Source organism: Phyllobates terribilis, unplaced genomic scaffold (assembly GCF_046119375.1).
Source record: "Phyllobates terribilis strain yellow unplaced genomic scaffold, ASM4611937v1 Scaffold_3__8_contigs__length_932513732, whole genome shotgun sequence".
Lineage (NCBI taxonomy): Eukaryota > Metazoa > Chordata > Amphibia > Anura > Dendrobatidae > Phyllobates > Phyllobates terribilis.
This window is the reverse complement of record NW_027362763.1, coordinates 287816043-287837669: the sequence shown is the minus strand read 5'-3', so window position 1 is coordinate 287837669 and position 21627 is coordinate 287816043. Positions and strand designations below refer to the sequence as shown.

General features: G+C 43.2%; 1 protein-coding gene across 7 annotated transcripts in view; it reads left to right on the top strand.

The window, feature by feature from the left end:
- The window catches only part of MECOM (MDS1 and EVI1 complex locus), a 792569-nt gene that overhangs the window by 762643 nt on the left and 8299 nt on the right, over positions 1-21627 (top strand). For all 7 annotated transcript variants that reach the window (XM_073674844.1, XM_073674842.1, XM_073674843.1 and 4 more), the window contains 2 exons: positions 20084-20250; positions 21496-21573. In XM_073674844.1, the coding sequence (XP_073530945.1) occupies positions 20084-20250; positions 21496-21573 (245 nt within the window). The remainder of the gene's footprint in view (positions 1-20083; positions 20251-21495; positions 21574-21627) is intronic.

Genomic DNA, 21627 nt, shown 5'->3' with positions numbered 1-21627 from the left:
TTTAATTATTCCAGTGTTTTATTAATATTTCCTTTGTCCAAAGTTAATTTTAGGTGATATCCTAATGGAAAAATCATATCTATTCTGCTCTAATCTTAAATATCAAGAAAGCAATGAATCATTGTTAGTTAGTAAATGACCTTTCTGCTGAACTTTCCTCTTTTGTAAACATTGCCGAGCTCATAAATAAAGTTGTACTTGTCTTTTTGATAAATCATCACAATAAATACATGTTTTATAAGTAGCAAGCAGGGTTGCAAACATCATGATCTTGAGATTTCGCCCAGTGATAGCATTAATATAAAACAGTGTTTCTCTAAAATATTGTGTATCATAGTTTATATAGTAATATTCAGAATATATATTTCATTTATTTATATATAGGTCTCTCTCACTTATGATTTAACCCCTTAATGACTGCTGTTACGCATTAAAATGGCGGTCGTTAAGGGGCCTCATTCCCTCATTGCCATTTTACAACTGCAATTGGGGAAAAATGCTGTAGCGCCACCCAGAGTCATAAATTCTCCAGGGGCTCAGCTACGAGGGGTAGGTGAGACCCTGGAGAACATGATCAGGGCTGACTTTTTCCGGCCCTCGATCACGTGATCGCTGTTATTCAGTGAGTAACGGCAATTAGGAAAAAAAAGTGTGCCCGCTGTTACAATGATTTCTCTCTTCTCTGACATGATATACATGTCAGAGGAGAGAGAAATGAAGGTCCCCTGGATCTCCTGATCTGTCTCCTGGCCCTCCATCTTTCTGTAAAAAAAAAAAAAAAAAAAAAAAATGGCGGGTGCATGGGCAGTCCGTCCGCCGAGATTTGCCGGCCGGTACCCGGCAACAATAGAGAATTTTCCCTATTGGTTCCTTTTAATCACTGTGATAGGGTCTATCACAGTGATCAAAAAAAAAAAAAAATCAAATTCCCCTATGTCACCCCTAACATAAAAATTATAAAATAAAAATATACTTTTTTCCATTCTTTGAAATTGGGGTTAAGGTTCAGATGTGCTCGAGTGACATGCTTGAGTCCCCACCCCACATGTTTTGCGGCTGTTATACAGCCAAAAAAAATACGCAGGGATTGCATGCAATACACGGGCAATACCCGAATGTTGTTGTTTGTCTTTTGAGTGTCTAACAGCCTCAAAACATGTGGGGCGGGGACTTCAGCATCTCACTCGAGTACCCACAATTCTCGGTGCACACCCGAGCACCCGATGCAAAATCAAGTAGCGAGCTCTTGCACTCAACACTAATACAATCTACACCGCGTGCAGAATTATTAGGTAAAAGCGTATTTTGATCACTTCGATACTTTTTATACATATTGTCCTACTCCAAGCTGCATAGGCTTGAGAGCCAACTACCAATTAAGTTAATCTGGTGATGTGCATCTCTGTAATGAGGAGGGTTGTTGTCTAATGACATCAACACCCTATATAAGGTGTGCTTAATTATTAGGCAACTTCCTTTCCTTTGGCAAAATGGGTCAGAAGAGAGATTTGACGGGCTCTGAAAAGTCCAAAATTGTGAGATGTCTTGCAGAGGGATGCAGCAGTCTTAAAATTTCCATATTTTGAAGCGTGATCACCAAACATTCAAGAGTTTCATGGCAAATAGCCAACAGGGTCGCAAGAAGCGTGTTGGCCAAAAAAGGCGCAAAATAACTGCCCATGAATTGAGGAAAATCAAGCGTGAAGCTGCCAAGATGCCATTCGCCACCAGTTTTGCCATATTTCAGAGCTGCAACGTTACTGGAGTATCAAAAAGCACAAAGTGTGCGATACTCAGGGACATGGCCAAGGTAAGGAAGGCTGAAAAACGACCACTTTTGAACAATAAACATAAGATAAAACGTCAAGAATGGGCCAAGAAATATCTTAAGACTGATTTTTCAAAGGTTTTATGGACTGATGAAATGAGAGTGACTCTTGATGGGCCAGATGGATGGGCCAGAGGCTGGATCAATAAAGGGAAGAGATATCCACTCTGACTCAGACGCCAGCAAGGTGGAGGTGGGGTACTGGTATGGGCTGGTATCATCAAAGATGAACTTGTGGGACCTTTTCGGGTTGAGGATGGAGTGAAGCTCAACTCCCAGACCTACTGCCAGTTTCTGGAAGACAACTTCTTCAAGCAGTGGTACAGGAAGAAGTTGGCATCGTTCAAGAAAAACATGATTTTCATGCAGGACAATGCTCCATCACATGCATCCAACTACTCCACAGCGTGGCTGGCCATTAAAGGTCTAAAAGAAGAAAAAATAATGACTTGGCCCCCTTGTTCACCTGATCTGAACCCCATAGAGAACCTGTGGTCCATCATAAAATGTGAGATCTACAGGGAGGGAAAACAGTACACCTCTCGGAACAGTGTCTGGGAGGCTGTGGTGGCTGCTGCACGCAATGTTGATCGAAAACAGATCAAGCAACTGACAGAATCTATGGATGGAAGGCTGTTGAGTGTCATCATAAAGAAAGGTGGCTATACTGATCACAAATTTTTTTTGTTTTTGCATGTTTTTCTAAATTTTGTGCTCTGATATTGGTTTACCTGGTGAAAATAAACAAGTGAGATGGGATTATATTTGGTTTTTATTAAGTTGCCTAATAATTCTGCACAGTAATAGTTACCTGCACAAACATATATCCTCCTAAGATAGCCAAATCTAAAAAAATCCCACTCCAACTTCCAAAAATATTAAGCTTGGATATTTGAGTCTTTTGGGTTGATTGAGAACATAGCTGTTGATCAATAATAAAAATAATCCTCTAAAATACAACTTGCCTAAATAATTCTGCATACAGTGTATTTAATATGACGACCTAATGTTGTCAAATTCTGTGTCATACCTCTGGCTTCAAAATGCTCACTATACCCCTTGATAAAATCCTTGAGACGTGTAGTTTCCAAAATGGGGTCCCTTGTGGGGGGTTGCCACTGTTTAGGCACATCAGGGTCTCTCTAAACGCGACATGGCGTCCGCTCTCGATTCCAGCCAATTTTGCATTCAAAAAGTCACACTGTGCTCCTTCCCTTCTGAGCCCTGCTGTGCACCCAAACAGTGATTTTTCCCTACATGTAGGGTATCCGCGTACTCAGGATAAATTGAACAACAATTTCTGGGGTCCATTTCTCCTCTTACCCTTGTGAAAATAAAAAAAATTGTGCTAAAAAATTGTGGAAAAATTTGATTTTTTTTTTTTTCATTTTCACAGCTCTACGTTATAAACTTCTGTGAAGCACCTGGAGGTTCAAGGTGCTCACCACACATCTAGATAAGTTCCTTGAGGGGTGTAGTTTCCAAAATGGGGTCAATTGTGGGGGGTTTCCATTGTTTAGGCACATCAGGGGCTCTCCAAACGTGACATGGCGTCCGCTCAATTCCAGCCAATTTTGCATTGAAAAAGTCAAACTGTGTTCTTCCCTTCCAAGCCCTGCTCTGTGCCCAAACAGTGGTTCTCTCCCACATATTGGGTATCGGCATACTCAAGAGAAATTGCACAACAAATTTTGTACCCCACTTTCTCTTGTTACCCTTGTGAAAATAAAAAAATTGGGCATGAAGTAAAATTTTTGTTGAAAAAAATTAAATGTTCATTTTTTCCTTCCACGTTGCTTGAGTTCCTGTGAAGCATGTGAAGGGTTAATAAACTTCTTGAATGTGGTTTTGAGCACCTTGATGGTATCACTTTTGGGTATTTTCTGTCATATAGACCCCACAAAGTCACTTCAAATGTGATGTGGTCCCTAAAAAAAAAATGATTTTGTAAATTTTGTTGCAAAAAATGAGAAATTGCTGGTCAACTTTTAACCCTTATAACTTCCTAGCCAAAAAAAGTTTTGTTGCATAAATTGTGCTGATGTAAAGTAGACACGTGGGAAATGTTGTTTATGAACTATTTTGTGTGACGTAACTCTCCGATTTAAGGGCATAAGATTTCAAAGTTTGAAAATTGCGAAATTTCCATTTTTTTCCCACAAATAAATGCAAGTCATATCGAAGAAATGTTACCACTGTCATAAATTACAATATGTCACAAAAAAACAGTCTCCAAATCAGTGGGCTCCGTTGAAGCGTTTGAGTTATTACCTCATAAAGTGACAGTGGTCAGAATTGTAAAATTTGGCTTGGTCATTAAGGACATAATTGGGTCCGTCACTAAGGGGTTAAAGAGGACCTGTCATTTGCTCAAAATTATTTACCGTAGTTAAATAGCGTGTAAAAATCTGATCTCCCCTGATTCTGCTGCGGTTTTCTTTTTTGTGCTGCTTTGTGCCATTGCATAAATATTTACATTTGTTGCTTTTGGAGCATACTATGTGAAATTTCTGCTACTAGTCCAACTGGGCATTTCTTCAGAGTCTTTCTATGGGAGCAAGTGCTTTTCACCTCTCTCCGATTCTGCCAGTCACAGCTCGACAGCATCTAAAACTGTTAAACTACTAAATCAGCTGCCGAGCTGTGATTGACAGAATCTGAGAGCGAGGACTCTGAAGAAACGACCAGTTGGACTGAAAGCAGAAATTTCATATATTGCAATCCAAAAGCAACAAATGTGAATTTCTCTACAATACAGTATGTGCAAATTGCCTCTTCAGAGAAAAAGAGGACTTTAACTTTATAGCGCCACTATTGGAAGAAGCAATCCTACAAGTCACAATCAACCCTTTACGAGTTGTGCAATATGACTTAGGATTGCTGCTTCCAATAGATGGCGCTATAGAATTCAAGTCCTTTTTTCCTCTGAAGAGGCAATTTGCATATTAAATTTCCCAGAGGAGCATTGCTCAGCGAATAAGCCTCCTTACTTTGGCATGCCAGAGCTGGTGTGTCACTTTCCACAAGGAGAAACGTTATCCCTTAGACCTCTCTACAATAAAGTGACACTGAGCAAAACAGAAAAAAGCGTCCGCATCAGGGAAGCTTCGGGATTTTTAGAAGGTATTTAACTAAATTTTTTAAGGAATTGACAGGTTCTCTTTAAAGGGGTACTGAAACATTTATCACCTTTCCAGGGGATAAGTGTTAGAACTGTGGTGTTCAAATTACTGGGACTTGCACTGATCACCAGAATGAGGGACTCGTGTATAGTGTTGAGCCACCCCCGTAGTGTTCGAGATCGGTTCGTCGAACACCCGTGTGTTCGCCGAATTGTTCGTCGAACACCTTCGAACACCGTTAAAACCAATGGCAGGCAAACAAAAACACATAGAAACACATAGAAAACACCTTCAAAGGTGTCCAAAAGCTGACAAACTGCTCAGAAGACATAACTAACACATGGAAAAGTGACAAGTACATATAGTCATGCGAAAATAAGAGGTGGAGGAGTAAAAGGAGGGGGAGACACAGATATAGGCATGTCATGCCCTTCTAAAATCCAAAAAGTGAGAAGCCGACACGGCCAGTCCGCTCCTGCCCGTGCCACCTCCGTGTCGCCGGGTTTGTGCCAGAGCCGCGGTGAACCCTGATGGCCAGCCCCCCTCTCCCAATACTGGTGCCTGTACGCTGGTGGGTCGAGCGAGCCCCCCTGTGGTGGAGGCAGCTCTAAGCTTTTTAATTTAAATTGTCTCTCTAATTTGAATGAATACACTTTAAATCCATTTACAAGGATCTATTGGAGGGCAAGTCTCATGCCAGCAGCCGCGTAATTCCAGCTCCAGTAGCGTCCACTAAAGCTGCTGCAGTTAAAAAGCTTTTATAAGGATCGAGCTCGGCTGTCCACCGCAAGGCATCCTACTGCCAGTCCCAGCCCCTATGCCTTGGGGTGCCTCCTGATGCTCTTCACTAAGTATCCCATGGTCCCGAAGCATTTCCTTTGAAAGAATTAAGTGTCTAAACTACAGGTGGTGCAGCTTGCTTAACAGCCGGGATAATCCGCTGACTAGCAGACACTGCTACTAGGCACAAAGTATTTCCTGGGCTAGATGCAGTTAAAAATTTGTAATTAGATACTCTCGTTGGATGCTGAGAAAGCATTCCATAGAGTCTCCTGGCACGCCATATATGATTCTCTTAAAAAGCTTGGGGTAGGGGTCTAGGGGACCCTTTTATAGCCAAAATCACGGCCCTGTATCACAATACGTCACCTAGGCTGAAGATAAATGGAACTGTAGCACCCTGAGGGCTCGGTTGCTACAGACGTATTGCACCTCACCCAGAGGTGTGATATCTCACTCTCAGGTAAGGATGGAGTGTGGATCAGGACCCGACACCTGCATGCATTACACCACATTGCCGTGGGGCAGGGCGACCAATATGCCCCTGAGATGGGCACGACAGTCCCTGTCCCTGACTGGAGTGGGGGGAGGGAACACTGAGGAAGGGGAACCCTGTAGTGCAGGAGCAGGGAGGAAGCAGTTCCTGGGTGCATTGAGAAGGGAGTATAAAAGGTGGGCACCATCTTAGTTCAGTGCAGAGAAGTCTGAGCAGAAGTGGCAGGGAGCAGGGGCTCTGCATGAGCTCTGCTCCGGAGGCGGGCCTAGTAACAGAGGCCCAGGCCTGGAAGAGGGAGAAGGAAGGAAGAGGAGCGGAGAAGGCTCCAGGAACGAGGAATGAAGGGATCCCAGGGGTGCGGACGGACGAGTCGCCACCGCACGCCCGAATCCACCTGCGTGGAGGGGTCAGGCCAAAGGGGGAGACCGGTCCCCGAACTAGTGGAGGCAGGAAACGACCCTCAGCTAGAAACCGGAGGCTGTGACATTTTATGTGGCGCAGCCCCTCGCTACACCCGCTAGGAAGGCACCACATAGGGTCAGGGAAACTGGCGCCAAGTTTACCAAGAGGAGGCCCGAGGCAGCCGGACAGAAGTGTTGGTAAGAAAGGCCAGACAAAGGACACACAAAGGGGGTCCTGTGAAGTGCTCCAAAGTTATCTGGGAGTTGTCTGAGCCCCTCACCTTGTGAGCACAGTACGACGTGGGCAGCCGTTACCTGCAGACGTGGTCTGGATAATAAGAACTGTGAGTAAAGGCCCTGAACTGCATCACTGACTCCGTGTCGTTACTGCTGCTGCCCTGCACCATCACCCCCATCCTCCGCATACACTGCCCTGAGGCTATACTCCTCCCGTGGGGAGTTATGCTACGCTCTGCTGCACCCACAACACCAGCCTCAGCGGTCTGCCCTGTAGCGGCGGTTCACTCTGACCGCAATCCACGGGTGGCGTAGTCGTACATTTAAACATCAAAACCACATAAATAGTTCCGCCACTGGTTTGACCGCCCTGAGCCACGGAACCGGGTCGCCGCCACGAAGACTACAGCCACCAGCATCCACCAAAAAGGGTCCGGCTCCGGGTGTCCCAAGGCCCAGGGGGTGCGTCAGAACATTTTCATCACCTTTCACAATCACCAATGGGACAAGGCAGGGATGTCCTCTGTCCCCTCTCTTATACATCCTAGTGACGGAGCACCTGCTTTCATCAATTCGCCATAACCCCAATATTAGGTGGATTGAGGTGGGAGGCACCGAGTACAAGTGCTCTCTATTTGCTGATGATGTCCTAGTATATATCACTCAATCACATATATCCATCCATGCTGTTATGGCTGAAATAGATCACTTTGTTACATGGTCAAATTTTAAAATCAATGCAGCGAAGTCTGAGGCCCTCGATGTCTCCCTCCCCAAATCCATATAGGATTCCATCCAGTCCAACTTTCCCTTTGCCTGGCCCTCACAGGGTATCAAATACTTAGGAATTCCTATTCATAGAGACCTCTCCCATCTATGTTATCTTAATTTTGGGCCCTTTATTGAACAACTCCATACAGACCACGGTTGGCAAGTTAGAACTGTAAGATTCACTACGTGAACCGCTGGTGTTTTGTGGAAAAGCACATGTACACTGCGTTCCAAATTATTATGCAAAAAGTGTTTAGGAGTGATAAGGGAAGAATTTGTTTGTCAGTTAAACTCATTGATGGTGATGTGTGTCAGGGCTCTTTATATCACTGTAAGCAATTGCAGACACCTGTGCTAATTAGTTTGGCAGGTGTGTCCAATGAAAGGCAAGACTACTTAAGAAGGCTGTCTCACATTATTAAGCAGCCTACATTTTCTGCCAAAATGGGAAAGAAAAAGGATGTGTCGGCTGCTGAGAAGCAACAAATTGTGGAGTGTTTAGGTCAAGGCATGACTACAATCAACATTGTGCGATGATCAGGATGAAGTGTCTTGGCAATCAAGAAGTATGTAGCTGATTCACAGTACACACGTGTGCGTGCTGATAAGGGCAAATTGAGGACTCTTTCCTACAGGCAATTACGTCAGGTTGAAAGAGCAGCGGCAAAAAAGCCTTGTCATAGCAGCAGACAAGTTTTTCAAGCTGCTTGTGCCTCCAACGTCCCCCGAACAACAAGATGCAGGGTCCTTCAGAGGTTTGCAGCTGTGCATACGCCATCCTGTCGACCTCCTCTATCCACTTCACACAAGCAGAAACGGCTCCAGTGGGCCAAACATTACATGAAGACTGATTTCAAAACAGTTTTGTTCACGGATGAGTGCCGTGCAGCGCTCGATGGTCCAGATGGATGGAGTGGAGGATGGCTGGTTGATGGACACCCCACGCAAACACGGCTACAGCGCCAACAAGGAGGAGGTGGAGTAATGTTTTGGGCTGGAATCATGGGGAGAGAGATTGTCGGCCCCTTTAGGATCCCTGAAGGCGCTAAAGATGAACTCCATAATGTATGTGGATTTTCTCAAACAGCACTTCCTGCCATGGTTCAAGAAGAAGAACCGTGTATTTCACAGCAAGATCATTTTTCTGCATGATAATGCACCATCTCATGCTGCACATAAAACATCTGCATCTCTGGTTGATATGGGCATAAAAGTGGACAAACTTATGGTGTGACCCCCATGCTCCCCTGACCTCTACCCCATTCAGAACCTTTGGAGCATCATTAAAAGGAGTGTCTATGATGGCGGGAGGCAGTTCACATCTAAGCAACAGCTCTGGGAGGGTATTCTGTCCTCATGCAAAACAATTGAAGCAGAAACCATCCAAAACCTGACATTCAATGGACGAGAGAGTTCAGAAGCTCCTTTCGAACAAGGGGTCCTATGTGAAAATGTAACATCACCTAGAATAAAGTTTTGAGTTGAAAACTGTTTGATTTCAGTTTCTAACAACCTGCTAATGCTTATAATTTCAAAAATGACCATTTTTTTGGTCTTTATTAAAATGAAAAGGTTGATCGAAAAGTTTGGGGGATCTAAGAGTGTGGCAACCCAGTAGTCATGATTACTTCGAATTCTGACAATATGAGGGTCATGCTGCAGGTAGTGCAGCAAGAAGGCACTTATGTGTCTTGCGCATCTCGGAGCCCCAAGATTATTTTCCGGGCTAGATGCAGCTAAAAATTATTATTAATATTAAATCTGGTGAAGCTTTAGTATAGATGGCCTAATAGAATCAGTGCTGCACACTGCTACAAAGCCCAAATTATTTTCCAGTCAAGATACAGATAAACATGATTAGTAATTTGAAATCTGGTGGAGCTTAGTATAGATGGCCTAATAGGATCAGTGCTACACACTGCTACAAAGCCCAAATTATTTTCCAGTCAAGATACAGATAAACATGATTAGTAATTTGAAAGCTTAAAACGGTTGGTAGGGTGATTTTAACCAATCATCAAGCTTTTACTCTCCCCAGGATGACACAGGGGTAGAAAAGTCGTTTCGGATCCATGATTTGTTCATCTTTATGAACGTGAGTCTGTCTACATTATCAGTGGAGAGCCGCGTGCGCTTATCTGTCAGCACACCACCAGCAGTGCTGAACACACGTTCAGACAGAACGCTGGCTGCGGGGCATGACAAGATCTCCAAGGCGTAAGTGGCTAGCTCCGGCCATTTATCCAGATTGGAAGCCCAAAAAGAGCAAGGGTCCAGTGACACAGTCGTGGCTTCAATGTTTACTTGGAGATACTCCTGTACCATCGTCTCTAGGCGTTGACTATGTGTCAGACTTCTTGTCTCCTGTGGCCTTGCAAAGGATGGGCTAAAAAAGTGGTGAAATGATAACGCAAAATTGATGTTACCAGCAGATACTGTGGTTCTGTTACGGTTTGAGTGCTGAACACTTGACGGTCCCACGGTTGGCAAGTTGGAACTGTGAGATTCACTACGTGCACCACTGGTATTTTGTGGAAAAGCACATGTAAGATTCTGCAATAGTCTCTGCTGATACTCCTGCATGCGTGCATCCCTTTCTATGGCAGGAATAATTTCTGCAAATTTACTTTTGTACCGGGGATCTAACAGTGTGGCAACCCAGTAGTCAGGATTATTTCTAATTCTCACAATTCGAGGGTCATGTTGCAGGTAGTGCAGCAAGAAGGCACTCATGTGTGTTGCGCATCCAGGAGCACCAAGTCCCTGTTGTGTTGGTGGCGAGGTAACAATCATGCTTCCTTCCTCTGTCCTCCCCCCCCAACCTCTCACAACAGAAATGTGATCAAGGTCTCCCTCATCTGATGAGTCTTCCATCAGTTCGTCCTCCACTTCTTCCTGGGCTCCTGCACCTTCCTCACTAGTTTGGCTGCTACCATGCGCCCTGGTAAAACCATCTCCCCCACCCTCACATGCCTGCCGCCTTGGTGCTGCCGACCGTCTGGACCTTGCAGATGTTAGCCCTTCCGCATACAACTCCTCCTCCTCTACTTCCTCCACCTCCTCTTGTGCCACCACCTGACTCCGAATTCTGTTTAACATGTGCTCCAGCATGTAAATCACCGGAATAGTCATGCTGATAATGGCATCGTCAGCACTAAACATCTTCGTCGCCATTTCAAAACTGTGCAGAAGGGTGCATAGGTCCCTGATCTGAGACCACTCCTCCAGCGTGATTTGCCCCACCTCTGAATCTCGTTGGCCCAGGCTATACGTCAGAACGTATTGCACCAGGGCTTGTCGGTGCTGCCACAGTCGCTGCAACATGTGCAGAGTTGAATTCCACCGGGTAGGCACATCGCATTTTAGCCGGTGAAGTGGCAGGCCCAACGACTTCTGTAGAGATGTAAGTCGCTGAGCTGCGGGATGCGAACGGCGGAAGTGAGCACACAGCGACCTTGCCATCTGCAGAAGGCCATCTAGTCTGGGATAGAGGGCTAAAAATTGCTGGACAACCAGGTTCAACACGTGAGCCATACAAGGCACGTGTGTGACATTGCCCCGGCGAAGGGCCGCACCCAGGTTTGCAGCATTGTCGCACACGGCCTTCCCTGGTTTCAGGTCCAGTGGAGACAACCATTCATGAAATTGGTTCTCCAGAGCTGACCACAACTCCTCAGCTGTGTGACTCACATTTCCCAGACATTTCAATGTAAAAACCGCCTGATGACGTTGAGCCCTACTGCCAGCATAGTAAGGAGGTGTGCAGGATCCCTTCTGCGCAGTTAGAAAGCTTGTGGCATGACCAGACAGGCTTTGGGTGCAGGTGGAAGACCGAGAGGAGGTTGAGGAGGCAGAAGCAGTGGAGGAACTTTGACATAAAGAGGATTGACGCACAACTCGTGGGGACGGCAAGACTTGGACAGCAGCCCCTTGTCCTGCTGTCACCATAGTTACCCAGTGCCCAGTCAGCGACATGTAACGCCCCTGTCCATGCCTACTCGTCCAAGTGTCTGTGGTGAAATGCACCCTGTCACACACAGAGTTTCCCAAAGAAGCGGTGATGTTGTGTGCGACATGCTGGATGAGCGCAGGCACACCTTTCTTTGAGAAGTAGTGCCGACTGGGCATCTGGTACTGGGGCACTGCGACGAACATAAGGTCTCGAAAATCCTCTGTGTCCACCAGGCGGAAAGGCAGCATTTCTGTAGCCAAGAGCTTGCAGATGGTGAAATTCAACCTCTTAGCTTTCTCATGGCTAGGAGGAAATGGTTTTTTAATTGTCCACATCTGAGGGACCGAGGGCTGGCTATTGTGCTTAGACGGGGTTGATAAGGGTGTCCCCGGCAAACTGCCGGTCTGTGAGGAAGATGCAGGCGGACATGTTAGGTTGCCTTGATCCAAAGGTGGTGCTATCAATGTCGGACAGCGCTCAACACCAGCTGGTGTTCCCACCTCCAAAGAAAATGATGACCTGCCAATCACGCTGGCTGTTGCGGGTAAAGAGGTGGCAGGTCTGCGCCCCAAAACAGGTGTGACTGCTGTCCCCCCAGTCACAGAGGATGAAGAGGCCGCGGATGCACAAGATATGGCAGACGGTGGTTGGCCCAGCCGGCTAGGCCGCATTGTAGCACACTGAGCTTCCCACTGCAACTTATGCTTCATGTCCATGTGCCGGTTCATGCATGAAGTACTCAAACTATGTATTTTTTGGCCTCTACTTAGCTTTTGCTGACAAATGTTACAGATAACACGAGTTGGGTCATCTTTATCGATCTGAAAAAATGCCCAGGCTATGCAAGGCTTAGCACCCATGCGACCTGAAGAGCCACCACGACTTGTGGTGAGAGGCAGAGTTGTGTTTGAGGATGCAGTTGTTGACGTGCTTCCAGTACTACGTCTCTGTCCAGGAAGGCGCAACCTGACCTCGTCGTCACTAGCATCTTCCTCCACCTCCTCTGCTGACCTCATCTCTTGGCTGACTGTGGGTTGACAGTAAGTGGGATCTCCAACCACATCATCATCACCCTGTGCGTTATCACACCCGTCGTCCTCAGAGCCAACCTGTTCCTGCCCTGACAAAAAACTAAAGTTGTCGCTCCAATCAGGTATTTGAGTCTCATCATCGTCTTCCTCATTGTCTCCACCAACAGGAGTTACAGTTTGGGAATGAGGGTCTACATTATGGTCAGAACCTTCTGCGTCTGGTCCTGGATCCGACTCATAAAGATTCTGGGCATCAGTGCAGATCATTTCCTCGTCTGGATTCACAGAAGCGCTGGAGTCGACCTCTGATTCCCAGGCTATAGTATGAGTAAACAGCTCTGCAGACTCAACCATCTGTTCTACCTTATACTCAGACGGGCAGCTGGAGATTTGGGAGCTGTGAGGAAGCAAGTGCGATTGGGGTGACACCTTTGAGGACTGGAGTATTTGTGATGTTGAAGTTGATGTGGAGGAGAGCCCACTTAAAGGAGCACTTGATATCCGTTGAAGCACCTGCTGTTTTTGTGCCTCATCTGGAATTTGTAGCGATTGGCATGGCCGTAAGAAATGGATCTTATCACATTGTCCGCTAAAAGAAGTAGACATTTTAGTTTGGCTGGAAGATGGTCTTTCTTCTGCAGATGTTACTGTTGCTTTAACACCTACCCCATGGACACAACCTTTTTTCCCCTTCCCAACACGCCTATTCCCCTTTCCACCAGCAGCAGGCCTTTTTCCACTCATTTTGGTGGTTAACTAATTCACAACTCTGGAGTTGTTTGCACAAAAAAACAATGGATGGTAACCGAGCAGAGCTGAGTGGCCAAACTGTGGTATTAGGCCAAAACTATTGGCTGGGTTAGATGCAGAAAAAAATTATATTCAGTTTGCAACCTGATGGAGGTCTGTATAGATGGATTAATAGAACAAGACCCACACACAGCTAGAAGCCCAATATTTTTTCAGAGGTAGATGCAGAAAAAAATATATTCAGTTTGCAACCTGATGGAGGTCAGTATAGATGGACTAATACAACAAGTCCCACACACAGCTAGAAGCCCAATATTTTTTCAGAGGTAGATGCAGAAAAAAATATATTCAGTTTGCAACCTGATGGAGGTCAGTATAGATGGACTAATAGAATGATGCTATGCCCAAAAGATTTTACTTCACTAGGTGCAGTAAAAAAATTGGTATTCTATACACAGGTGGTATATCTTGCAACACAGATAGGCTACTCCACTGACTAACACACTCTGCAATAGGCCAAAAAGGATTAGCTTTGCTAGATTCAGCCAAATGCTGTGAAAAAAACTTGCACAGCACTGGCACAGACCTGCCTGGCAAAAACTGATAGGAACTGATGTAACCTAGTCCTGAAAAGGACTCCAATTACAATTAGTCTTTACTCCCACAATCTATCTATTTAAGAGCACAGACCTCCCTGATAAAAGTCGTAGGAAATGCTGTAACCTAGTCCTTAAAAGGACTGCAATCACAACTATTCCCTACTCCCAAGCTATCTGTATATTTGTGCGAAAATTGGCTTGAAATTAACAAGGTATAGCGCACACAGCAACAGCGGTGCCGTCTAACACGCAGCTGCAGCAGTGAGAAAATGGTGGCGACGGGGAAAATGGCTTGGTCTTCTAGGGCAAGGACATGTAACATACACTGCCAATGACACATGCCCTTGCTTGTGTGAAAAAAAGCACTTCGCTCCGTGTGTGCGCTGCTGATAGGCTGACAGATTGCACCTCCCCACTGCAAATGCGGGAAAGAGAAAAAAAATGGAGATCTTCATTGTTCCTGCAGAGATCCATCCCCTGCCCCTCCCCCCACCCCGCTGTACACTCAAACTGCGTATTAACATTAATTTTCATCATTACTGAGAAAAAATCCAGTTATGATTTTGGTGCACGAACAGTTATCGAACATAACCTCGAACAGCCGAATTTTTCGTGTTCGCCGAACGGCTCGAACACCGCCCAAAACAGCTCGAATTTGAGATTGGCGAACAGTTCGAGTAGAACAACGCTCATCTCTACTCGTGTATAAACTTATAGATCCAGTTCTAAAAAAATGTTAGTTCATATAGTGCATCTAAAAGTACAAGCTTTTGCTTTCTGCAGGTCTTGGATTTAAATTTGTAGTGATTACACATTTTTGGAATGATCCATAAACAGTAGAGGAGTAACTTTATGGCTAAGTGCCCATAATGCAGAAATGCTGCTGATTTTTTCCGCTTCTCCCTGGCAGGAAAAACGCATGCGGATTTTACATGCGTTTTTCCTGCCAGGTAGAAGCGTTTGTCAAGCGTTTTTGCATGCATGTCTGCATGAGGGTTATCAAGCGCTTTTCCAAGCGATTTTAGCATCACTTGGAAAAGTGCTCGACAACTTGGTCACACTATATAAATCCATGCAAAAGATGCTCATTCCCACAGAATGGCCAGCATATAGTGTCTGTGAGGATCTATTCTGATTCTTGCGCTTTAGAAGAGTCAATTGGGTAGTAGAATTTTTCTTTTTATCATCCAATAAAAATTACTGTACTATCTCACATAGACCTTGCCCTTGCTCAAAGAAAGTTTTATTCTGCATTTTAATATTTGGAATTTTGAGCTAGAGTAAACCTGAAATGGATCTATGTACATGAATGGTGCGTTCCCACATGTACATAAACCTCACATACATACACATGTCAAACCTTGCAATTTACCTAAGTGGTTGATATTGATTGGAATATATTATCCATATAATTTGTAACATTACACCAAGACTCTTAGAAGCTTTGTTTTAAAATGCTGATTTAATTTTAGTGTACAAAGCTTTGGAGGAAGTGGTTACAGTCCGGGGGCATAGCTCAGCATTAACTCTTGCTACACATCATTTTCAGCCACTTCTAGCTGTGTAGAATAATACCATAATATTTCTAAGGCGCTGGCTGATTACATTAATTACACTCAGACAATGCCCAGTACATGTGTGCATGTCAGGTCAGTGCTGGGCAGACAAGTCTAGAGTTTGTTCCTCTGAACCTCTTTACATGTATTGTTAATAATTGAAAATAAATTGGCTCTGAACATGGCTCGCAGCTATGAATAGATATTACAGTAATAGGCTTTGTGTGCCATTTTCCATGTAAATGGGCTATGATTCTAAAGTATCTTGGCACACAAAAATGTCAAATGATTTAATACCTCCAGATAATGGAACTAACCCGGATATTAAAGGGATATAAATAAATGATATTTATTATCTTTAGGAAGGTACTTATTATTCCCAACTATTATATATGCTTTTATAACCCTTGTGCATATCTGTCACTGCTAATCAGCCCAAAGACCAAAGGTCATTTATCATGCACAAAACATTTTCCCGGTGCAGTTACGCAAATATGAAATTGATTTCTTACCCAAGAACAGTCCAGCGATATTAATAGAGCAGGATTCAGATTGCATGTGATAAAAAATTGATTTTTAATAAATAAAAAAATAGAAGGGTTTAACCCCCCCCATTCAAAATGCTAATTCTCCAGATGCTTGAGTTAGATAATGGCATTGCTCTGCAGGGATGGAATTACCTGCTATGAGATCAGCAGTAACATTACAAAGCTGTCTGCCCTGTGATCAGTAGGTGTCAAGATCCTTCATGTTGACAAATGTGCTGTCCATAAGAATCTGTGGAAAATGTTTTAGCGGCAGAATGATTATGAATCAAACCTATGGGAGCCTGCAGCCCTCGCTGCATCCCAGGCCCTTCGTATTCGCTACATGACAAGTAAATGCATCTTGACTTCCCTTGGAGAATTTTTTTTCCTGCTCCTGTATTTGAAAGACACGAAGCAAATTGAGAATGGTATTCTGTACGCTGCAATTTGTATCCAGCATTAAAATCTCCAAGCATGGAACGCGAGGGCAAGCCTGGAGGTCACGGGATGGGGAGAAACAAAGCCTATTGTATACAAAAAAAAAATGGACCATTGTCTGAAACCTGCCAGCTTACTTTTAGGATCCAACTATACTATTATATACAGTATTTGTAGTCATTGTGGTTGATATAAGGGGTACACAGTTCATGGTTGCACCCTCCTCTGGAGGTGGCCCTCTGTCACACACGAACAGACAAATGTTATAAATTACACATGGTAGGTCAGGAATTTGTTTTTCATAATTTTTGCATTTGGACTTGGGAGCTTCAGGTTACTCCTCTGTGATGGGGACTCAAATGCCCCAATGCAACATTTCTAGAAAGCTGTCAATCATAATTTTAGACAAATTAAAGCAAATCTAGTCTTCAATAAGCCATGTAGAGTTACTGTGCAAACAGCTGGAAACATGAATAGGAAGCAGAGATACGGTTCTATTTTATTCAAAACAACTATATTGTATATCCCAGATACAGATGTAGCAGAGCTGAATTTATAATTCAGCTGTTTGTCTTGTGCACTGATATATATCATTGAGTTAAGTCAAGAGGTTTATTCTTCAATGTCAAATTTGTTTTTGCTTCATCTGTACTTTTGCAAAACATTTTCAATGTAGTTATGGTACAGTAAAGATGTGTATATTCTTATCCACTGTTATGTACACCAGCAAAAGCTCCTCATATGCTGGTTAAGCATGTACATGGGGTTTATTAACCTGATGGAGGCCAAAAAGTATTCTTTTACCCCTTAATTGGGCTGGTAAATTCTGCCATTCTGCAACAATAAGAGTGTGATACTGTAGTTGATTATGCTATTTTATTCAATAATGTCCACTAACAAATGTATACACCATGATATTAGACATAATATAGAAATATTTTTTTTATCACAATAGTATCCTATAGGGCAGTGATGGCGATCCTTTCAGAGACTGAGTGCCCAAACTACAACCCAAAACCCACTCATTTATCGCTAAGTGCCAACATGGCAATTTAACCTGAATATTGAGGGTTTAGTTTAGAAAAAACAACTCAAGCAGAGAGTAGGCGGGGGGCAGCATAGAGTAGGCGGGGGCAGCAGAGCAGTTAAAGGCAGCTGAGCAGGCAGAGGCAACAAAGTGCAGCCACAGACAGAAGCAGGGGTACCAGATTGCCGATATAAAGGAATATGCTCCTCCATCCTAGCATATGACCCCTATCCTGCTGGCGCCGCTGATGTTCAATGCATAGAGGAAAACAAACACTCCTACTCCCCTTCCCCTGACATACATCGTCGTTTTCTGAAGCCAGCAGCTGACTTCAGCGTTCAAGCAATGGTTCCGCATGATGTCAATGCCATGCACTCAGTCACATGTACGCCGAAGTCAGCCGCTGATTGGCCAGCTGCGTGAATTGCAGCACATGGAAGCAGCAACTTTTGTGTTCTGCAATATGATGCACATCCAGCTGAAGTAGTGTCTGGTGTCGGCGGGACCCTCACCCTCACGGGCCTGGCAACTGGTGCGGAACTGCGTTGGGTGCGTGCCTACAGGGAGGGCTCTGCGTGCCTCATCTGCCAGGCGTGCCATAGGTTCACCACCACTGCTGTAGGGTGCTATATCATCAGGCATAAAATGGGTACATCACAAACTTTTGTCAGGCAGTCAGGATTTTTTTCTGGCATGTATGTCATACAGAGGCCATTGAAGTTGGTCAATAGCATAAAATAATAAAAGATCCATGTTAACAGGGCTTAACAATATTAATGTAGCACATTTAACCCTATTGCAGCAACTTGACGCCATTGCTTTGGAACAGTTTTGTCTTTGTATTATTTTAAACTAGGCTTACACATAGTAACATGGTAAGAAGAATCCATAAAGTTCAACCGATTGTCCTAAAGTGCTGGTTAAAAGACGCAAACAATTTCTATTAAATGGATGCAAATTGCCCAATTTGGGGGAAATTTCTTCAAATCTTAAATTATGAATCCCTGGATTAACCACCCTTTCCATTAATCTAGTATCCCAAAATTGTAATATATTCACTGTTCTTAAATGTGAAGAAACTTAGTAAATGGACACTTGGTTATCGGCCTTGGCACAGTATAAAGAGATCATTAGACAGTTCTCTGTACATTTACATTTTGTAGTTGGTAGTTAGCCCTCCCCCAAACCATCTTTTTTCCCAAACTGAATAACCCCAAGATGGCTACTGTGTCTTCAAAGGAGAGGAAAACAAAAAACTTAGAGTACAAAAGGTCTTTTGATGGCACCAGATGAGTCAAGCATACCTCTTGTATTTGCATTTTATTCTGTATTAGAGCACTCTCAAATTAAAATGGTCGCCTGCCTATAATAAAACCCTTTCCCTAGACATTGATGGCTTAGAAATAAACTGATGCAGCATACTCACTTGTTGTCAGTCCTGTGGATACAACAAAAACTGATCCATTGCTCTGCGCCAGCATCTGAAGACATGACGCCATCATTCTTCTGTCAGAGGTACTAGCCACCTGACCGCTGCAGTTGATCATTGATCTCAGGGGCTTCTGTCAGAATATCGGTCGCACATTGGCTTCAGATATTGACGAATCAGAAGCCGCTTGATCTTGGGGTGGGATGTTAAGAAGTGAAAGTAGGTGACTATGTCTTCTGTTTTTTTGGGGTGGGGGAAGGGTCACTAATGCAAAAGGTAAAGTTTTTACTTTGGCAGGACTATTCCTTTTAACCAACAATCCTTGGTTTTTAACAGCCACTGTCTTACATTCACCCATGTGTGCATACAGTAATCCAGCAGTAATTGCTTCAAGCCATTTGCATTGTACTTGTACTTAAAAGCATGTGCACTGTAACCCCACAATATACAGTGAGCGCTACTATTCAGAACTAAACACATTTCCTCAATCATTTTTTTTTCCCAATATGGAATCTATCATTATGTTGAATTTTATAGACAAGTCAAAGCAGATGGAATTTTTATCTTGTTAATCGTATTTTGGGATACATCTGCTATTCAACAGACCACCTGTGTGGAAAGAAAATGAACTGGCACCCAGACAGTTACACAAATGGTTGTTAAACATAAAATATATCTTATTGAGGGTATAGAGAAATAAATGCTGACGTACGAGCAAATTTAATTGGGTGTCTGAGTTTCTTTTCGACTTTTTGTATTTATTTTTTTTATAGAGTTTGGGCATAAATATGTTACATTATATTATAGAAAAACACACACTATTTTTATTGTGTGTGCCATAAAGTAAAGATATTGTCAGTATGAGAAGAGAGTGTTATGTTGAGTTTTTTCTATTGCTATAATAAGATCTTCTATTGTGTCCTTATATTTTAATATGGGCACATACTTAACTGAGGCTTACAATTCTATAAAATGGGTAAATGTCTGTTTAGTTTAAATAGAACAGACAAGTTAAATAATGAAAAAAGTTTTTTCTTGTTTTTGCCCTTCCTGGTTCTAAATGTTCACATTTGTATTTTCTACCCATTAATTTAAATGTTTTTGCAGTTTTCTCAATTGTATATTTTCTGTTTTTGCAGATGTCGGCAATAGAAAATATGGCTGAGAAATTAGAAAGCTTCAATGCTCTTAAGCCAGAGTCCAGTGAGCTGATACAGTCAGTTCCATCTATGTTCAATTTTCGAACTTCATCCACTGTCCTTCCAGAAAATATTCTTCGAAAAGGCAAAGAACGATATACTTGCAGGTACATGACAAAAAACACTGGAGATTGACAACAAAACTAATCCCTTTAAGGCCTCATTCAGAAGAGCATATTTACTTGCGTTTAAAGGGAACCTGTCACCATGAAAATGCAGTTCAATCTGCAGACACCATATTATAGAGCAGGGGGGCTGAGAAGATTGATATATAGTTTTCCCAGAAAATATTCAGTATAACCTGTATTTTAATCCTCTGCCTTTTCTGGAATCCTTGGTCCAGTGGGCGGTCCTATCAGTGACTGACAGCTTTCTTTCTATAAATGTGTATACAGAGATAGCTTTCAGTCACTGATGGGACAGCCCACTGGACCAAGGATTCCAGAAAGGGCAGAGGATTAAATTATTAAAATACAGGTTAGACTGAATATTTTCTGGGAAAACTATATATCAATCTTCTCAGCTCTATAACATGATGCCATGATGTGCCCACTTTAGCTTATCACTGACTGAGGTGGGTCACAACTCTAGTTAGTAATTGGCTGAGCAGTCATGCCCTGTGTGTCGAGAAGGACCACAAAGAGGAGACCAAATAAGATACTGTGAATAGTCAGAATGGTAGAGGCATTTAATTTACGCCCTTTCAGATGATGCCAAGAAAAATGGAAGTATAAATTAATTTTTTTTTTATACCCTAGGTTTATCATGCTCTAGAGTTTGGGGAGACCTCTTGAGTATAATAATTCACATTCGATTTGCATGAAATAAATTCAATGTGACTAGAATTTCTCAGCCGAATATTAATTTTGGCAGATTCGCTCATCTCCTGTTAATGCCTTGGCTAACTGAATAAATCATGGTCATGGCAAGCTTTTTAGACTGCTTGAGTCGATTCATCAGCAAAGGTTTAACAAAACTGAAGGGTCACACATTTATACACAAAAGTACCCAGTGACTCTTCGAACGTTGTGGTAAACCATGCCTGATGAAGAGACCTAAGTAGTCTGGAAAGTTTTCTATTGTTCTTCACCTTTTTGGGTAGCCATTAGAGGATATCAACTGATAAACCTCAAAATTTTAATTGCGTTTTTTTCTTTATTTGGAGATGGGTAAACAGACCTATAACAAGTGCTGATAACTAATCAAATTGTTTTTGGTAAACTATAAGAAATATATCAGAGCAGAATCTGGTAAGAGTAATACATTAGTAGAACAGTGTCTGAACAACAATCATAAAATGATAAAAGGAGAAAGATGTGAACACAATTTTCCTATATTGTTTATTCTATTAGGTACTGTGGAAAAATCTTTCCCAGATCTGCAAACTTAACTCGCCATCTGCGGACCCACACAGGAGAGCAGCCTTATCGGTAAGACTTATATAATCATGGTCCCATGTTGCATAATTTCCTTCCAATAGTTTG